Consider the following 17,188-nt stretch of genomic DNA (forward strand, 5'->3'; position numbering starts at 1 on the left):
CATCTCCTCACCTCCCAGCAGCCTCTATGTAATATATATTAGAGGACAGTGACGTCTCCTCACCTCCCAGCAGCCTCTATGTAATATATATTAGAGGACAGTGACATCTCCTCACCTCCCAGCAGCCTCTATGTAATATATATTAGAGGACAGTGTGATCTCCTCACCTCCCTGCAGCCTCTATGTAATATATATTAGAGGACAGTGACATCTCCTCACCTCCCAGCAGCCTCTATGTAATATACATTAGAGGACAGTGACGTCTCCTCACCTCCCAGCAGCCTCTATGTAATATATTCACATGTATATTTACATACATATCTGCACAGGTATTGCCGCATATCCATATTGCGGTTCCCGTAACAATTAAATGTCACACTGGGGCAATTATGTAAGTAGTTGTACGAGTTGTTACCTTAATGAGGGCCTCCAGCTCCTGCGGAGAAACGCACGTATGCATCTGCAGGAAATCCAGCTTCTCTTGGGCTATCGTGCTTTTTTGGCTGCTTTCAAAAGGCTGCTCAAGAGCCCGGAAGACGAGGCCTCCGCTGACCAGATACACCACCACCACCACGAAGATCGCCAAGACTGTCTTCCACTTCATGACGGAGTGTAGACCGCTGGAGGTGTTGTCCATCGATGTCACCATAGTAGTCCGGGAACATATAGACATTCTAGGGGTCGACGTAGGCGTAGGTGTAGGGTGATGCCCGTTTGGCTTCGGATCAGACGGGGGGACAGGGGGAGGGGCAGGTGAGGGCACAGTCGATGGCACAGCCACTGCAAGAAAAGGAGAAGAGTAATTGGCAACTGTTACATTGTTACAGAATGATGTTAGTGAGCTTCCTAATGGATGGGGGGCTGGGGGGGTCCTCACCGTATGTCAGCCTTACATAGGGATATAGGACAAGGAAGAAGTGATCATGGGGGTCTGGGAGGTTCTTGCACTTCTGTCACTTATCCCATTGAGAAACTCTACTGGGAACAATAGAGGTCAATGGACAGACTGCAGGTGTAGGGACCCTTTAAGATAACTTTTCTCGGACTGCAAGGGGATTAAACAAGATCAGCGCAGCGGATGAGGGTGCGGATCCCCACAGAGGAGACCTTCTGAGATTCAGGACGCCATGTTCCTCGCCTCTTCCTGCTCAGGTTCATGAAACATTAAATGTTAATCAGTCACAGGGCACAACGTACAACTGTACAGCGAGGAGACTCATGTACGGCACAGGAATCGTCTCCTGAATCGCCCTCCCTCGTAACAAAACTATATATTAATACACATCTTACCTACATATAACAATCTATATCAATACAACCTACATAGCCTATAGTTTCCCGAGATGATGTATATATAACCGCCATACTATGTACAGTGCATTCAGAAAGTCTCCAGACCCTGTTCACTTTTTTTTTATGCTGCTGCACGCTTGTGCTAAAATTATGTCGTCGCCCCCCCCCCCCCCCCCCCCCCCATCATTCCGCACTCAATCCCCCATAACGAGAAAAAGGCAAAAGAGAATTTTAGACATTTTACAAATTAAAAAAGGATAAACTAAAATCTGGCCTGGACACAAGTCTTCAGCCCCTTTCACACGGACACAAGTCTTCAGCCCCTTTTGGAAGGACACGGCCCTGTCCATATAAGATCTCACAGCTGACAATGCATCAGAGCAGAAACCAAGCCATGAGGAGGAGAGAACTGCCTGTAGAGCTCAGAGACAGGACTGTGTGGAGGCTCAGATCTGGAGAAGGGGAGAAAAACATTTTTGCTGCACTGAAAGTTCCCAGGAGCACAGTGGCTCCAGAATTCTTACATGGAAGAAGAACATCAAGGACTTTTCCTAGAGCTACTGCCCCTGAACCAAGTATTCGGGGAGAAGGGGCTTGGTAAGAGAAGTGACCAATGGTCCCTCTGGCTGAGCTCAGAAGATCCTGTGTGCAGATGGGAGAAACTGCAGTCTCCACCAGTCTAGGCTTTATGGCAGAGCGGCCAGAAAAAAAAAAGGTCTCTCCTCTGTAAGAAAGCCACCTGGAATTTGTAAATAAGCACCATGGCAGCATCATGTCTGGAGGAGACCAGGTGCCGCTCATCACCTGCCCAATACCATCCCTACAGTGGAGCATGGTGGTGGCAGCATCATGTCTGGAGGAGACCAGGCGCCGCTCATCACCTGCCCAATACCATCCCTACAGTGAAGCATGGTGGTGGCAGCATCATGTCTGGAGGAGACCAGGTGCCGCTCATCACCTGCCCAATACCATCCCTACAGTGAAGCATGGTGGTGGCAGCATCATGTCTGGAGGAGACCAGGCGCCGCTCATCACCTGCCCGATACCATCCCTACAGTGAAGCATGGTGGTGGCAGCATCATGTCTGGAGGAGACCAGGTGCCGCTCATCACCTGCCCAATACCATCCCTACAGTAAAGCATGGTGGTGGCAGCATCATGTCTGGAGGAGACCAGGCGCCGCTCATCACCTGCCCAATACCATCCCTACAGTGAAGCATGGTGGTGGCAGCATCATATCTGGAGGAAACTAGGTGCCGCTCATCACCTGCCCAATACCATCCCTACAGTGAAGCATGGTGGTGGGAGCGTCATGTCTGGAGGAGACCAGGCGCCGCTCATCACCTGCCCAATACCATCCCTACAGTGAAGCATGGTGGTGGGAGCATCATGTCTGGAGGAGACCAGGCGCCGCTCATCACCTGCCCAATACAATCCCTACAGTGAAGCATGTTGGTGGGAGCATCATGTCTGGAGGAGACCAGGCGCCGCTCATCACCTGCCCAATACCATCCCTACAGTGAAGCATGGTGGTGGCAGCATCATGTCCGGAGGAAACCAGGCGCCGCTCATCACCTGTCCAATACCATCCCTACAGTGAAGCATGGTGGTGGGAGCATCATGTCTGGAGGAGACCAGGCGCCGCTCATCACCTGCCCAATACCATCCCTACAGTGAAGCATGGTGGTGGGAGCATCATGTCTGGAGGAGACCAGGCGCCGCTCATCACCTGCCCAATACCATCCCTACAGTGAAGCATGGTGGTGGCAGCATCATGTCTGGAGGAAACCAGGCGCCGCTCATCACCTGCCCAATACCATCCCTATAGTGAAGCATGGTGGTGGCAGCATCATGTCTGGAGGAGACCAGGCGCCGCTCATCACCTGCCCAATACCATCCCTATAGTGAAGCATGGTGGTGGCAGCGTCATGTCTGAAGGAACATGGAGACCGGTCAGGATGGAGGGAAATCTGAATGGGGCAAAGTACAGAGAGATTCTTAATGAGAACCAGATCCAGAGCTCTGGACCTCAGACTGGGCCGAAGGTTCACCTTCCAACAAGACAGTGACCCTGAGCACACGGCCAGGACAACACAGGAGCGGCTTAGGGACAACTCTGGGAATGTCCTTGAGGGGCCACAGCCGGAGCCCTGAACCCAATGGAGCATCTCTGGAGAGACCTGAAAATGGCTGTCCACCGACGGCCCCCGTCCAACCTGACAGAGCTGGAGAGGACCTGCAGAGGAGAACGGCCGAAAATCCCCAAGAAGACTGGAGGCTGGAATCACCGCCAAAGGGGCTGAAGACTTATGTCCCGCAGTAAAGGGGCTGAAGACTTATGTCCCGCAGTAAAGGGGCTGAAGACTTATGTCAACGTGAAACTTTAGTTTCTCCATTTCAATAAATTAGTAAAGATTTCTACATGAATATTCTGTACATTGTCACTACACATAACATAGAACCTATATACTGATAAAACCTGCATGTAACATGTTTACCAACACAACACGTCATCTACATGAATGTAACCTCTAACAATATAATCAAGACTGACGAAAACTATCGAATTCATAGCAATATAACAAGTATATAATAACCAATATACCTACTGAATATACTCTATAGGGGTGATCTGTATATAACGTTCAGACTAATATAATGTACAGTATATACTCTATAGGGGTGATCTGTATATAACACCCAGGCTGATATAATGTACAGTATATACTCTATAAGGGGTGATCTGTATATATATCGTCCAGACTGATATAATGTACAGTATATACTCTATAAGGGGTGATCTGTATATAACGTCCAGACTGATATAATGTACAGTATATACTCTATATGGGGTGATCTGTATATATAACGTCCAGACTGATATAACTTACAGCTGATGACTATATCACGTTTGTCACCATTACAGACAATGCTGCAGTCGCTTTGTGTCCCGTTAATGACTTCCCCTCCTCTAGATCTGCATTTAGCACAAAGAAGGCGACTGACACATTGGAGCAGAACAGCAGCTGTAATCACCTTGGCTCTTCTGAGAACCTGGTCAATTAAGAGGTCTCTGGAATGCCGTCCACCATGCTGCATATTCCACCTACTCTCTGACTGTTTCTACCATTGATAAATCATTCCGCACCAGGGAAATTACTGAATAAACAGAGGAAACGCAGAGAAAGCCTTATATCAGAGCCCTTACCTGCCAAGCGTGGCCCCTGCCTGGAAGAATAAGGGTTAACCGGCAGCAGCAGAGCTGCAATAAGGCGTATTCTCCTGCACTAATAGATGGCGGCATCTCAGCATGAAGCATCACAGCTCAGGGACTCATCTACATGAAGGAGCCAAACCACAGAGCCCCAGAGGGCCCCGGCAACGCTATCAGAGGATGTTGTTCAGGGAGCGAGACCCTGATCTCAGCGCTGGATACACAACAACATTCACTACCGCGCCACACCTGAGACGGAGATAAGCCTCACCGCACGGCCCGTCCAGGAGAACCCATCTGATGTGATGAGGCAGCATTATAGCAGTTATATCCCTGTACATAGGAGGCAGTATTATAGTAGTTATATTCTTGTACATAGGAGCAGTATTATAGTAGTTATATTCTTGTATATAGGAGTAGTATTATAGTAGTTATATTCTTGTACATAGGAGGAGTATTATAGTAGTTATATTCTTGTACATAGGAGCAGTATTATAGTAGTTATATTCTTGTACATAGGAGCAGTATTATAGCAGTTATATTCTTGTATATAAGAGCAGTATTATAGTAGTTATATTCTTGTACATAGGAGCAGTATTATAGTAGTTATATTCTTGTACATAGGAGCAGTATTATAGTAGTTATATTCTTGTACATAGGAGCAGTATTATAGTAGTTATATTCTTGTATATAGGAGTAGTATTATAGTAGTTATATTCTTGTACATAGGAGCAGTATTATAGTAGTTATATTCTTGTACATAGGAGCAGTATTATAGTAGTTATATTCTTGTACATAGGAGCAGTATTATAGTAGTTATATTCTTGTACATAGGAGCAGTATTATAGTAGTTATATTCTTGTACATAGGAGGCAGTATTATAATAGTTATATTCTTGTACATAGGAGGCAGTATTATAATAGTTATATTCTTGTACATAGGAGGCAGTATTATAGTAGTTATATTCTTGTACATAGGAGCAGTATTATAGTAGTTATATTCTTGTACATAGGAGGCAGTATTATAGCAGTTATATTCCTGTACATAGGAGGCAGTATTATAGTAGTTATATTCTTGTACATAAGAGCAGTATTATAGTAGTTATATTCTTGTATATAGGAGGCAGTATTATAGTAGTTATATTCTTGTCCATAGGAGCAGTATTATAGCAGTTATATTCTTGTACATAGGAGGCAGTATTATTGTAGTTATATTCTTGTACATAGGAGGCAGTATTATAGTAGTTATAGTCTTGTACATAGAAGCAGTATTATAGTAGTTATAGTCTTGTATATAGGAGGCAGTATTATAGTAGTTATATTCCTGTACATAGGAGGCAGTATTATAGTAGTTATATTCTTGTACATAGGAGCAGTATTATAGTAGTTATAGTCTTGTATATAGGAGGCAGTATTATAGTAGTTATAGTCTTGTATATAGGAGGCAGTATTATAGTAGTTATATTCTTGTACATAGGAGCAGTATTAGTAAAAGTTCCAGGTACATGACTTACTGGAATGAGACAAGTCACATTTTTGCATTTCAGGTGTTGTAGGCAGCCTTAGGGTACTTTCACACTTGCGGTAGCCGGAACTGCCTGCCGGATCCGTCAAAACGCATGCCAACTGATGGCATTTATAAGACTGATCAGGATCTTACAAATTAAATTAAATGCTGGATCCGGCATTCCGGCAAGTGTTTCTGATTTTTGGCCGGAGATAAAGCCGTAGCATGCTGCGGTATTATCTTCATCCTGAACAGTCAAAAAGACTGAACTGAAGACATCCTGATGCATCTTGAACGGATTTCTCTCCATTCAGAATACATGGGGATAAAACTGATCAGTTCTTTTCCGGTATTGAGCCCCTAGGACGGAACTCTATGCCGGAAAAGGAAAACGCTAGTGTGAAAGTGCCCTTAGTCTTGCTTCATTACTGTATGTTGTGTACCAGGAAGCTTGAAGATCCAATAAAGGTTTGAGATTCATCGTATTCTTTTGTCGTTACTGGTCTCCAACATTTCCATGTGGAGGAGCGTTGGTAGGAGCTGGCTGTGAGTGTTTTTGTATTTTTATTATCAGTCAGTATTATAGTATACACATGGTTACATTATGTAATAATATTGTAGGAATTCCATCCGGCGTCCCTCCGGCTATGGCTCTTTAGCTCTTGTATATTCTGTGTTGGGACTTGAAGGCACTTTTTCAGGAATCCAGCATTCTTGTCTCTCGCCCCGCAGCAGTCTGGTCCTCTCTGGGTTCCCAGTTCCAGCTCTATCCCCAGGACACCGACGTTTCCTGGCAGCTTTACTTTCCTCAGCTCCTTGGCTGATTTCCATAGATCTCGGGCTTGTCTGCTGCCTCTCTGCTCCTTATTAGTAAAGGTGTGAATACAGAACGCTCTGAACTTTCTACCTTCTCACAACCAACAAAATGTCCTCCGCAGGGAGATCCTTAATGAACTGTTGGCAGCTTAGCATTGTATGGATGATGTGCCCCATGCTGAGCCCACGCTACTGAATGTGCTGCTCCCCTCAGACAGGCACCTCATCGCAGATACCAGGAGGCCACAGCCACACACTGTTTTTTTGAAGGAGAATTATACATCTTTTCTTTATATTTCCGATTCCTTTCAAATCCACTTCTGACTTGGGCAAAAAATCCTGCAGGCAGATCTCACCCAAAAAACGATGTGGCCGTAACCTGAACCTAGTCTACGGCATGGTACATACAAGCACACTGTCCGAGCGTAGTGATCAGCAGTTCTACTACGGCATGGACATTCCTCCTCAAATGACTAAGGGCACTATGATCAGTATGGAGCTGTAGAGACGACTATGAGGTTGTCACTATGGGCACTGCTAGGAGTCAAGTCAGTATTGTCTTCAGACTAAAACCAGGGATAGTTTAAATGTCGTGGCTAGAAGGCCTGGCCTACCAACTACACCTGTGTCCACCACGACTTTGGTCACCATTTCACCAATCTAACAATGACCACATCAAATCCCTCCATGGACTCAGCCCCCAAGCTAACAGCAAACTTCAGTGTCACCCGTGGCCTCAGCTTCCAATCTAAGATGAAGGACATTAATGTCCTCCATGCCTGAGCCCCAAACCTACCACCAACCACATGACTGTTATCCATGGTTTCAGTCTGTGACCTATGGTAACAACAACCACATCAATATCCTCCATCAAGTCAGCCCTCAATCTGACACTGACAACACCAATCCATGGCCTCAGCTCCACCATAACACCAACAACATTAATGTCCTCCATGGCCTCAGTCTCCAACCTAACAAAAATCGTATCGATATCCTCCAAGGTCTCAAACCTCCTCCAAACTAACAACAGCCACATCAATGTTATCCACCGTGTCAGCCTCCAACCTAACAAGAACTTATCAAGGTTATACATGGCCTCAGCCCCCCAAACTAAACCAACCACATCAATGTCATCCATGGCCTCAGCCTCCAACCTAACACCAAACACATCAACGATATCCATGATATCCATGACCTCAGCCTCCAAACTAATTCCAAAAACATCAATTTCCTCTATGGCCTCAGCTTCCAACCTAAAACCAACCACATCAATGTCATCCATAGTCAAAGCTTCCAACCTAAAACCAACCACATCAATGTCATCCATGGCCTCAGCCTCCAACCTAACACCAAACACATCAATGATATCCATGGCCTCAGCTTCCAACCTAAAACCAACCACATCAATGTCATCCATAGTCAAAGCTTCCAGCCTATTAATAACCACATCAATCTCCTCCATTGCTTCATCCTTTTAAAACAGACATAAACCATATAAAAAAGTCCATTGAGACCTAACACCAACCATATCAATGTCCACCATGGACTCAACATTCAACCTAACACCAACCCCATGAAGGTCCACCATGCAACCATCCTGAATATTATAACTATTGTGTAATCAGGATGAAAACAACGTAGACCATCAAGATAAATGTAATGTCTTACCTTCTTTTTTAATTCTTGACAGAAAGAGAGTCATCTTGAAGTTAAACACCTTGGCCCCTGCTATCTACAGGTCCTACAGATGCCGCAGGGGGCCCTTCCTTGCTCATATCATTTTGACAGCTGCATCTTTAGACTCTGTCGTTATGGACATACGGCATATAAAAGAGGCAATGTATGATCTATAATTCCTGGAGCACATCATCCATGTACACGCCTCCAATTAAGTCGTATGCTTGGGTTCTATAACGGTATCTAATTGTATCACATTGTAACACAAGATTCTATAGGGAACAGCGAGACGCCTGGAAGCCTGAAGATGTCTCCAGTAAACGCCAGCCTCTGTCTTCAAGATTCTATATTATATAATGGCTTTACGAGAGGTGAAGCCCTGAAGTGGAGATAACCGCATTACTGGAGGACATGACACTGATGGTTTGTAGCCCTTCTCTGGATCAATTCTTCTCCTGCCAATCACAAATGATACTTAACACAGCATCTAATGTGTGTGGACTCAGTGCCTGTGTGAGTGCCGCTCATTGTCAGAATGATTCTTTACTCTAGGATTATGGAGCATTAAGCTCTGCAGAGCTGCACTCAGGTGGAGTAAGGAGGAAAAAGCCAAATGTTCCCAATATATCAACTGATCAGGACAAAGAACACAGTAAACAATGCACCAAAATCCTGATGTAACATGAAAGGAGATCCTGTAAAGTCAAGAGGAGATGCCATCAGACGAGGGGAAGAAGCTGCTGGCACACACCTCTGATGGTGGATGATCTCACTTGAGACCCAAAGGATCAGACATGTTGAAATCCAATATTTCCCATCAGTGGAGGTCAGGTTGTCACCATGTACTAGAGATGTTTGGCTGGTCTCATATCTAATGTTTATGGCCATTTCAGCTCATTTCCTATGAGCAAGTGCCCCAAAGATGCCCAACCCCCTCTGCAAACACAAATCGTAGATACAAAGGAATAAGCTCTAGGTCTATGTGTGGGAAGAAAGGATGGAGAGGCCGTCCTCACATCGTAAAGGTCGCTATCGCCTTATTGTCTTGTAACATCTGAGATCCGAGAAGGCGAAAACAATAAAAATAATATACGGTCGACAGAAAGAACAGCGAAAACCTGCAAGATCCTGAAATCTGCTGATTAGACACTAAGGAACAAGGGAAGTCTCCCAGGAGAGCAGTCTACAGACTGACAGCAACTCCACCCTAAACCCCTACCGATCCCCGCCAGACACCACACGGTCTATCCCCGGAAATGGCCTTATTGTATCAAATGTAAACAGCTGCCAACAAAATGTATGAAATATATCAAAAATGTGTCACATACAGTGTGCAAAATACAAACCCTTCAGAGTCACTACATTCTTATACGTAGGAGCAGTATTATAGTAGTTATATCCCTGTACATAGGAGCAGTATTATAGTAGTTATATTCTTGTACATAGGAGGCAGTATTATAGTAGTTATATTCTTATACGTAGGAGCAGTATTATAGTAGTTATATTCTTGTACATAGGGGGCAGTATTATAGTAGTTATATTCTTGTACATAGGAGCTGTATTATAGCAGTTATATTCTTGTACATAGGAGCAGTATTATAGTAGTTATAGTCTTGTACATAGGAGGCAGTATTATAGCAGTTATATTCTTGTACATAGGAGCAGTATTATAGTAGTTATAGTCTTGTACATAGGAGGCAGTATTATAGTAGTTCTATTCTTGTACATAGGAGCAGTATTATAGTAGTTATATTCTTGTACATAGGAGCAGTATTATAGCAGTTATAGTCTTGTACATAGGAGGCAGTATTATAGTAGTTATAGTCTTGTACATAGGAGGCAGTATTATAGTAGTTATATTCTTGTACACAGGAGCAGTATTATAGTAGTTCTATTCTTTTACATAGGAGCAGTATTATAGTAGTTATATTCTTGTACATAGGAGCAGTATTATAGTAGTTATATTCTGGTACATAGGAGCAGTATTATAGTAGTTATATTCTTGTACATAGGAGCAGTATTATAGTAGTTCTATTCTTGTACATAGGAGGCAGTATTATAGTAGTTATATTCTTGTACATAGGAGCAGTATTATAGTAGTTATATTCTTGTACATAGGAGGCAGTATTATAGTAGTTATATTCTTGTACATAGGAGCAGTATTATAGTAGTTATATTCTTGTACATAGGAGCAGTATTATAGTAGTTATAGTCTTGTACATAGGAGGCAGTATTATAGTAGTTATATCCCTGTACATAGGAGCAGTATTATAGTAGTTATATTCTTGTACATAGGAGCAGTATTATAGTAGTTATATTCTTGTACATGGGAGCAGTATTATAGTAGTTATATTCTTGTACATAGAAGGCAGTATTATAGTAGTTATATTCTTGTACATAGGAGCAGTATTATAGTAGTTATATTCCTGTACATAGGAAGCAGTATTATAGTAGTTATATTCTTGTACATAGGAGCAGTATTATAGTAGTCATATTCTTGTACATAGGACGCAGTATTATAGTAGTTATATTCTTGTACATAGGAGCAGTATTATAGTAGTTATATTCTTGTACATAGGAGCAGTATTATAGTAGTTATATTCTTGTACATAGGAGCACTATTATAGTAGTAATATTCTTGTACATAGGAGGCAGTATTATAGCAGTTATATTCTTGTACATAGGAGCAGTATTATAGCAGTTATATTCTTGTACGTATTATAGTAGTTGGAATCTGTTTATCTTTCTGTCTGTCTATCATATTGATCTATCCATCTGTCCTTTTTATGGTTCCTTTTACCTTGACCTGCAATTACTTCTCAGGGGCTGACAATGTGTGGCTGTCGTGTTCGCACAGAGCAGCAGGGGAATAATCACTTCTTTCATTGATTTCACATTAATGTTCTCTTCCAGATGTTTATAGTATCGGCAGGGCTGCCGCTTTGGCCATAGTCATGGACTCTTCATATTTCTAACACTGACCCCTGGTCATAAGACATCGCACATGAGACGGGCATCTATCTGTGATCACTGACCTAGGGATCATGTACAAGTCAGAAAATCTCAGCAACAAAACCTGACAGATGAGTGAGAAATCAGAATAACCGAGAACTGGTAAATATATCCCGCAGATTATTACACCACTGACCTCTCTAGAGATCTGCAGAACATTGCTCTGTCCTCTCTACCTCCTTACTATTTTTTATGAGTTTTGCAATTTTTTTCTCTTTAGTTGTTTTTTGTCTCTTCGCTGTCACTTTGCGCACAGGACTCTGGGTGTAAACATTACATACGACTACACTCCGACCCTACAGGTTATTATAAGGTCGGCACCTCTATGACGGTGTTATCAGGGGCCCGACATACTCACAATGACACCCGAATAGTGGCATCCTACAGCAGTCAGCCAATCAGAGGTCAAGAACTGTGACAGCCGCCAGTCTATATCCAATAAGAGACAGCCGCCAGTCTATATCCAGTAAGAGACAGCCGCCAGTCTATATCCAGTAAGAGACAGCCGCCAGTCTATATCCAGTAAGAGACAGCCGCCAGTCTATATCCAGTAAGAGACAGCCGCCAGTCTATATCCAGTAAGAGACAGCCGCCAGTCTATATCCAGTAAGAGACAGCCGCCAGTCTATATCCAGTAAGAGACAGCCGCCAGTCTATATCCAATAAGAGACAGCCGCCAGTCTATATCCAATAAGAGACAGCCGCCAGTCTATATCCAGTAAGAGACAGCCGCCAGTCTATATCCAGTAAGAGACAGCCGCCAGTCTATATCCAGTAAGAGACAGCCGCCAGTCTATATCCAATAAGAGACAGCCGCCAGTCTATATCCAATAAGAGACAGCCGCCAGTCTATATCCAATAAGAGACAGCCGCCAGTCTATATCCAATAAGAGACAGCCGCCAGTCTATATCCAATAAGAGACAGCCGCCAGTCTATATCCAATAAGAGACAGCCGCCAGTCTATATCCAATAAGAGACAGCCGCCAGTCTATATCCAATAAGAGACAGCCGCCAGTCTATATCCAATAAGAGACAGCCGCCAGTCTATATCCAATAAGAGACAGCCGCCAGTCTATATCCAATAAGAGACAGCCGCCAGTCTATATCCAATAAGTGACAGCCACCAGTCTATATCCAGTAAGAGACAGCCGCCAGTCTATATCCAATAAGAGACAGCCGCCAGTCTATATCCAATAAGAGACAGCCGCCAGTCTATATCCAATAAGAGACAGCCGCCAGTCTATATCCAATAAGAGACAGCCGCCAGTCTATATCCAATAAGAGACAGCCGCCAGTCTATATCCAATAAGAGACAGCCGCCAGTCTATATCCAATTAGAGACAGCCGCCAGTCTATATCCAATTAGAGACAGCCGCCAGTCTATATCCAAAAGACAGCCGCCAGTCTATATCCAGTAAGAGACAGCCACCAGTCTATATCCAGTTTAAGTGACAGCCACCAGTCTATATCCAGTAAGAGACAGCCACCAGTCTATATCCAGTAAGAGACAGCCACCAGTCCATATCCAGTTTAAGTGACAGCCACCAGTCTATATCCAGTAAGAGACAGCCACCAGTCTATATCCAGTAAGAGACAGCCACCAGTCTATATCCAGTAAGAGACAGCCACCAGTCTATATCCAGTAAGAGACAGCCACCAGTCTATATCCAGTAAGAGACAGCCACCAGTCTATATCCAGTAAGTGGCAGCCACCAGGGCCTGTCCATACAGTGCTTTCTGGGAGTTGTAGTCCGCACTCGGGCTTCATGTCAGGGATGTGATTTGCTTCTGGCTGGCGAGAGTCTTTGCTGGATATGACTTCAGCCATGGTTAATTAATGTGTGTGGACTACTAAAATAGCAGGACCAGCCCCGAGATGAATATTTCATCAGGACACGGAGTACGATGGCTCCGGGAACACAAAACAACGGACTCCAACAATCCCACATCCGCAGGCCGGAGCCGCGCACCACCACCTCCAGCAGAACCAACCCCAGAGCCACCGGAGCCTGACAAACACCAAGCCTGGGACTATAGAGCTCAGCATGCAGCCACAGGCTCCTCCCCCTGAGATTAGCCCCTCCCATTTTCTTCCTGTCCTGTAATCACCTCTCCATGCACTGAGCTTGTGCTCATACACAGCAGCCAATCTGAACAAGCAGAGCTGCACTGTAAAGTATAAGGGGAGAAGGCAGGAGACCAGTCAGACAGGAAGTGGATTACAGACTGACTAAGACTCTAATAGACAATGCAGCAAAGATGGAGTTACCGATCCTAGCGGGACATTAATAGAGTAGAGCTGCAGTGTAAAGCATAAGCTGCAGAAGCCTATGATGAGACAGGAAGTTGATTTTAGATAACCTCTGACTCCAGCACACTATGCGGGTGGAGGAAATTCTGCAGAGTGATGGAAATACGCAGGGTCTGGGGAAAGCTGGGTGACAACTGGATGTGCAGAGGTCACCCAGATCTGTCCCTCCAGCTGAAAACATTACAAGACCAGCGCTAATTCTTGCTGGTAGCGATTCTTAAAGGGTTGGCACAGATTTCCGTAAACAAACCTTAAAGGGGCAGTCCCCTTCATCTTTAGCGCCTGCATTTAGACTCAGTCAGAGGGAAAACATATCACATGATCCAACGTGGTCACAAGACGCGGGGTTGTCGTCCGTGGCGACGTGGTTATCATCATGCGGGTTTGTGATTTTTACACTCCTATAGGTGGACGGATGATGAGGGCGGTCATGCAGCGCCCTCGTCTGGACAAACCGAGCACACGTTTATGAGCCGTTGTATAAAGCAGCCGTTCGGGGATTATTGATCGCTAATTAGGGCTCATGCACACGACCGTATGTATTTTGTGGTATGCAAAAAATACGGATGCCGTCCGTGTGCATTCTGTACTTTGCGGAACGGAACAACTGACCCCTAATAGAACAGTACAATCCTTGTCCGTAATGCGGACAATACTAGGACATGTTCTATTTCTTTGCGGAACACAAATACGGACATCCGGAATAACTTACTTATGCAGACCCATTGAAATAAAGGTTTCCGCATACGGTCAGCAAAAAAAACGGAACGGTCACCAAAAGAGAATACGTTCGTGTGCATGAGCCCTTACACCCACAGTCCGCTGTGGTCATGGTGGGGCGGTGTGGGGATTCGCTCTGGGAGGCAGGTTAGCGGACGCAGTACAGAGGCAAACAATACTTTGTAAAGCAGAACTTCAGGGTCTATTCACACATATGGCCAAAACCAAACCACACTTTTCAGTCTTGGTCTCAGTTCACACAATGCAGAGTCCACAGAACCAAAAGCATCACCTTGTTTGCAGTTTGGGCCCCAGCGTGTGGCTCCCAGCCCTCCAGCACGGCACCATGCCTCAGATCCCAAACACTGACTGCGCTCCCCTGTCAGAGAGGAGTAATCCACACAAAGCTGGCTGGGTCTGGTATAGGCCAATAAAGACCCGGCCTGGAACGTGGGGAGTAGTCACCCACCCAGCACTTTTGACTACTCCACGTAAGAGCCGGCCCGGATCAGCTTTACAGCCAAACTACAATAGCAAAAGTGTCAGCATTAGCTGCCGCTGACACCCGAAATTACCGGCTCTTACTTCACCGAGGCTAGGAACCTCGGTGATACATACCTTCCGTCAACGACGGACCCTTGAGCCTTCCTACAGCGGGCACGGCGCAGGCACGGTACAGACACTGCACAGGCACGGTACAGACACGGCGCAGGCACGGTACAGACAGGGCGCAGGCACGGTACAGACACGGCGCAGGCACGGGACAGACACGGCGCAGGCACGGTACAGACACGGCGCAGGCACGGTACAGACATGGCGCAGACGCGGTACAGACATGGCGCAGGCGCGGTACAGACATGGCGCAGGCACGGGACAGACACAGCGCAGGCAAGGGACAGACATGGCGCAGACATAGCACAGGCACGGTACAGACATGGCGCAGACACAGCACAGGCACGGTACAGACATGGCGCAGACACGGCACAGGCACGGTACAGACATGGCGCAGGCACAGCACAGGCACGGTACAGACATGGCGCAGGCACAGCACAGGCACGGTACAGACATGGCGTCTTTACGTATCTAGATACGTATACGTATTTTGGTTTCTGCTGTGGATTTGCTGCAGTTTACACACTTTGCATCAGCATTGATCACATGACACGTATTGAACCCCGATGCAGCATCTGTGGCACAAGCGGACGTGTACAGCACTGTAATACCCATGGGGGGTGGGGACAACAACAACTACGTGCTATGGTGCCCAAGGGTGACAATTAGAAGTGAAATAACACAATACATTATAGCAAAAACTATAATAACCACACGTCTCCATCATGTGCAAATGTCAGCCCCCCCCCCCCCCCCCCCTCCCCGGACACGCTCCATCGCATCTGTGCATTCCTCCACACACAGAACATCTCCATAACTACAGATCCCAGCATCCTCAGCCAGGAAGTAATTCAATTCTGAAGACAAGCTAATTATCTGCTATCGGCAGCAGAGGACAAATGGATCCACAATAACTTGGGGAAAAGCAGCAAATCAGATTAATATCCCGCCATCCCTTCACCTGTCAATAAATAATAAGATGCTGCCCAATACCTGGAAAAAACTGCCATCTGATCTACAGTATCACAACAGACTGCAACATTGTTACAACAGCTGAGTCAGATACAGCATCCTGGTGCATAGGGGCAGTATTATAGTAGTTATATTCTTGTACATAGGAGCAGTATTATAGTAGTTATATCCCTGTACATAGGAGGCAGTATTATAGTAGTTATATTCTTGTAAGTGGGAGCAGTATTATAGTAGTTATATTCTTGTACATAGGAGCAGTATTATAGTAGTTATATTCTTGTACATAGGAGCAGTATTATAGTAGTTATATCATTGTACATAGGAGCAGTATTATAGTAGTTATATTCTTGTACATAGGAGCAGTATTATAGTAGTTATATTCTTGTACATAGGAGCAGTATTATAGTAGTTATATTCTTGTACATAGGAGGCAGTATTATAGTAGTTATATTCTTGTACATAGGAGCAGTATTATAGTAGTTATATTCTTGTACATAGGAGCAGTATTATAGTAGTTATATTCCTGTACATAGGAGGCAGTATTATAGTAGTTATATTCTTGTACATAGGAGCAGTATTATAGTAGTTATATTCTTGTACATAGGAGCAGTATTATAGTAGTTATATCCCTGTACATAGGAGGCAGTATTATAGTAGTTATATTCTTGTAAGTGGGAGCAGTATTATAGTAGTTATATTCTTGTACATAGGAGCAGTATTATAGTAGTTATATTCTTGTACATAGGAGCAGTATTATAGTAGTTATATCATTGTACATAGGAGCAGTATTATAGTAGTTATATTCTTGTACATAGGAGCAGTATTATAGTAGTTATATTCTTGTACATAGGAGCAGTATTATAGTAGTTATATTCTTGTACATAGGAGGCAGTATTATAGTAGTTATATTCTTGTACATAGGAGCAGTATTATAGTAGTTATATTCTTGTACATAGGAGCAGTATTATAGTAGTTATATTCCTGTACATAGGGGCATTATTATAGTAGTTATATTCTTGTACATAGGAGCAGTATTATAGTAGTTATATCCCTGT

General features: G+C 44.4%; 1 protein-coding gene across 2 annotated transcripts in view; it reads right to left on the reverse strand.

The window, feature by feature from the left end:
* KCNK10 (potassium two pore domain channel subfamily K member 10) overlaps positions 1-17,188 on the reverse strand; it is a 72,862-nt gene that overhangs the window by 29,671 nt on the left and 26,003 nt on the right. For both annotated transcript variants that reach the window (XM_040411373.1, XM_040411372.1), the window contains exon 2: positions 416-780. In XM_040411373.1, the coding sequence (XP_040267307.1) occupies positions 416-673 (258 nt within the window). In that variant the 5' untranslated portion in view covers positions 674-780. The remainder of the gene's footprint in view (positions 1-415; positions 781-17,188) is intronic.

Source organism: Bufo bufo, chromosome 11 (assembly GCF_905171765.1).
Source record: "Bufo bufo chromosome 11, aBufBuf1.1, whole genome shotgun sequence".
Classification (NCBI taxonomy): Eukaryota; Metazoa; Chordata; class Amphibia; order Anura; family Bufonidae; genus Bufo; species Bufo bufo.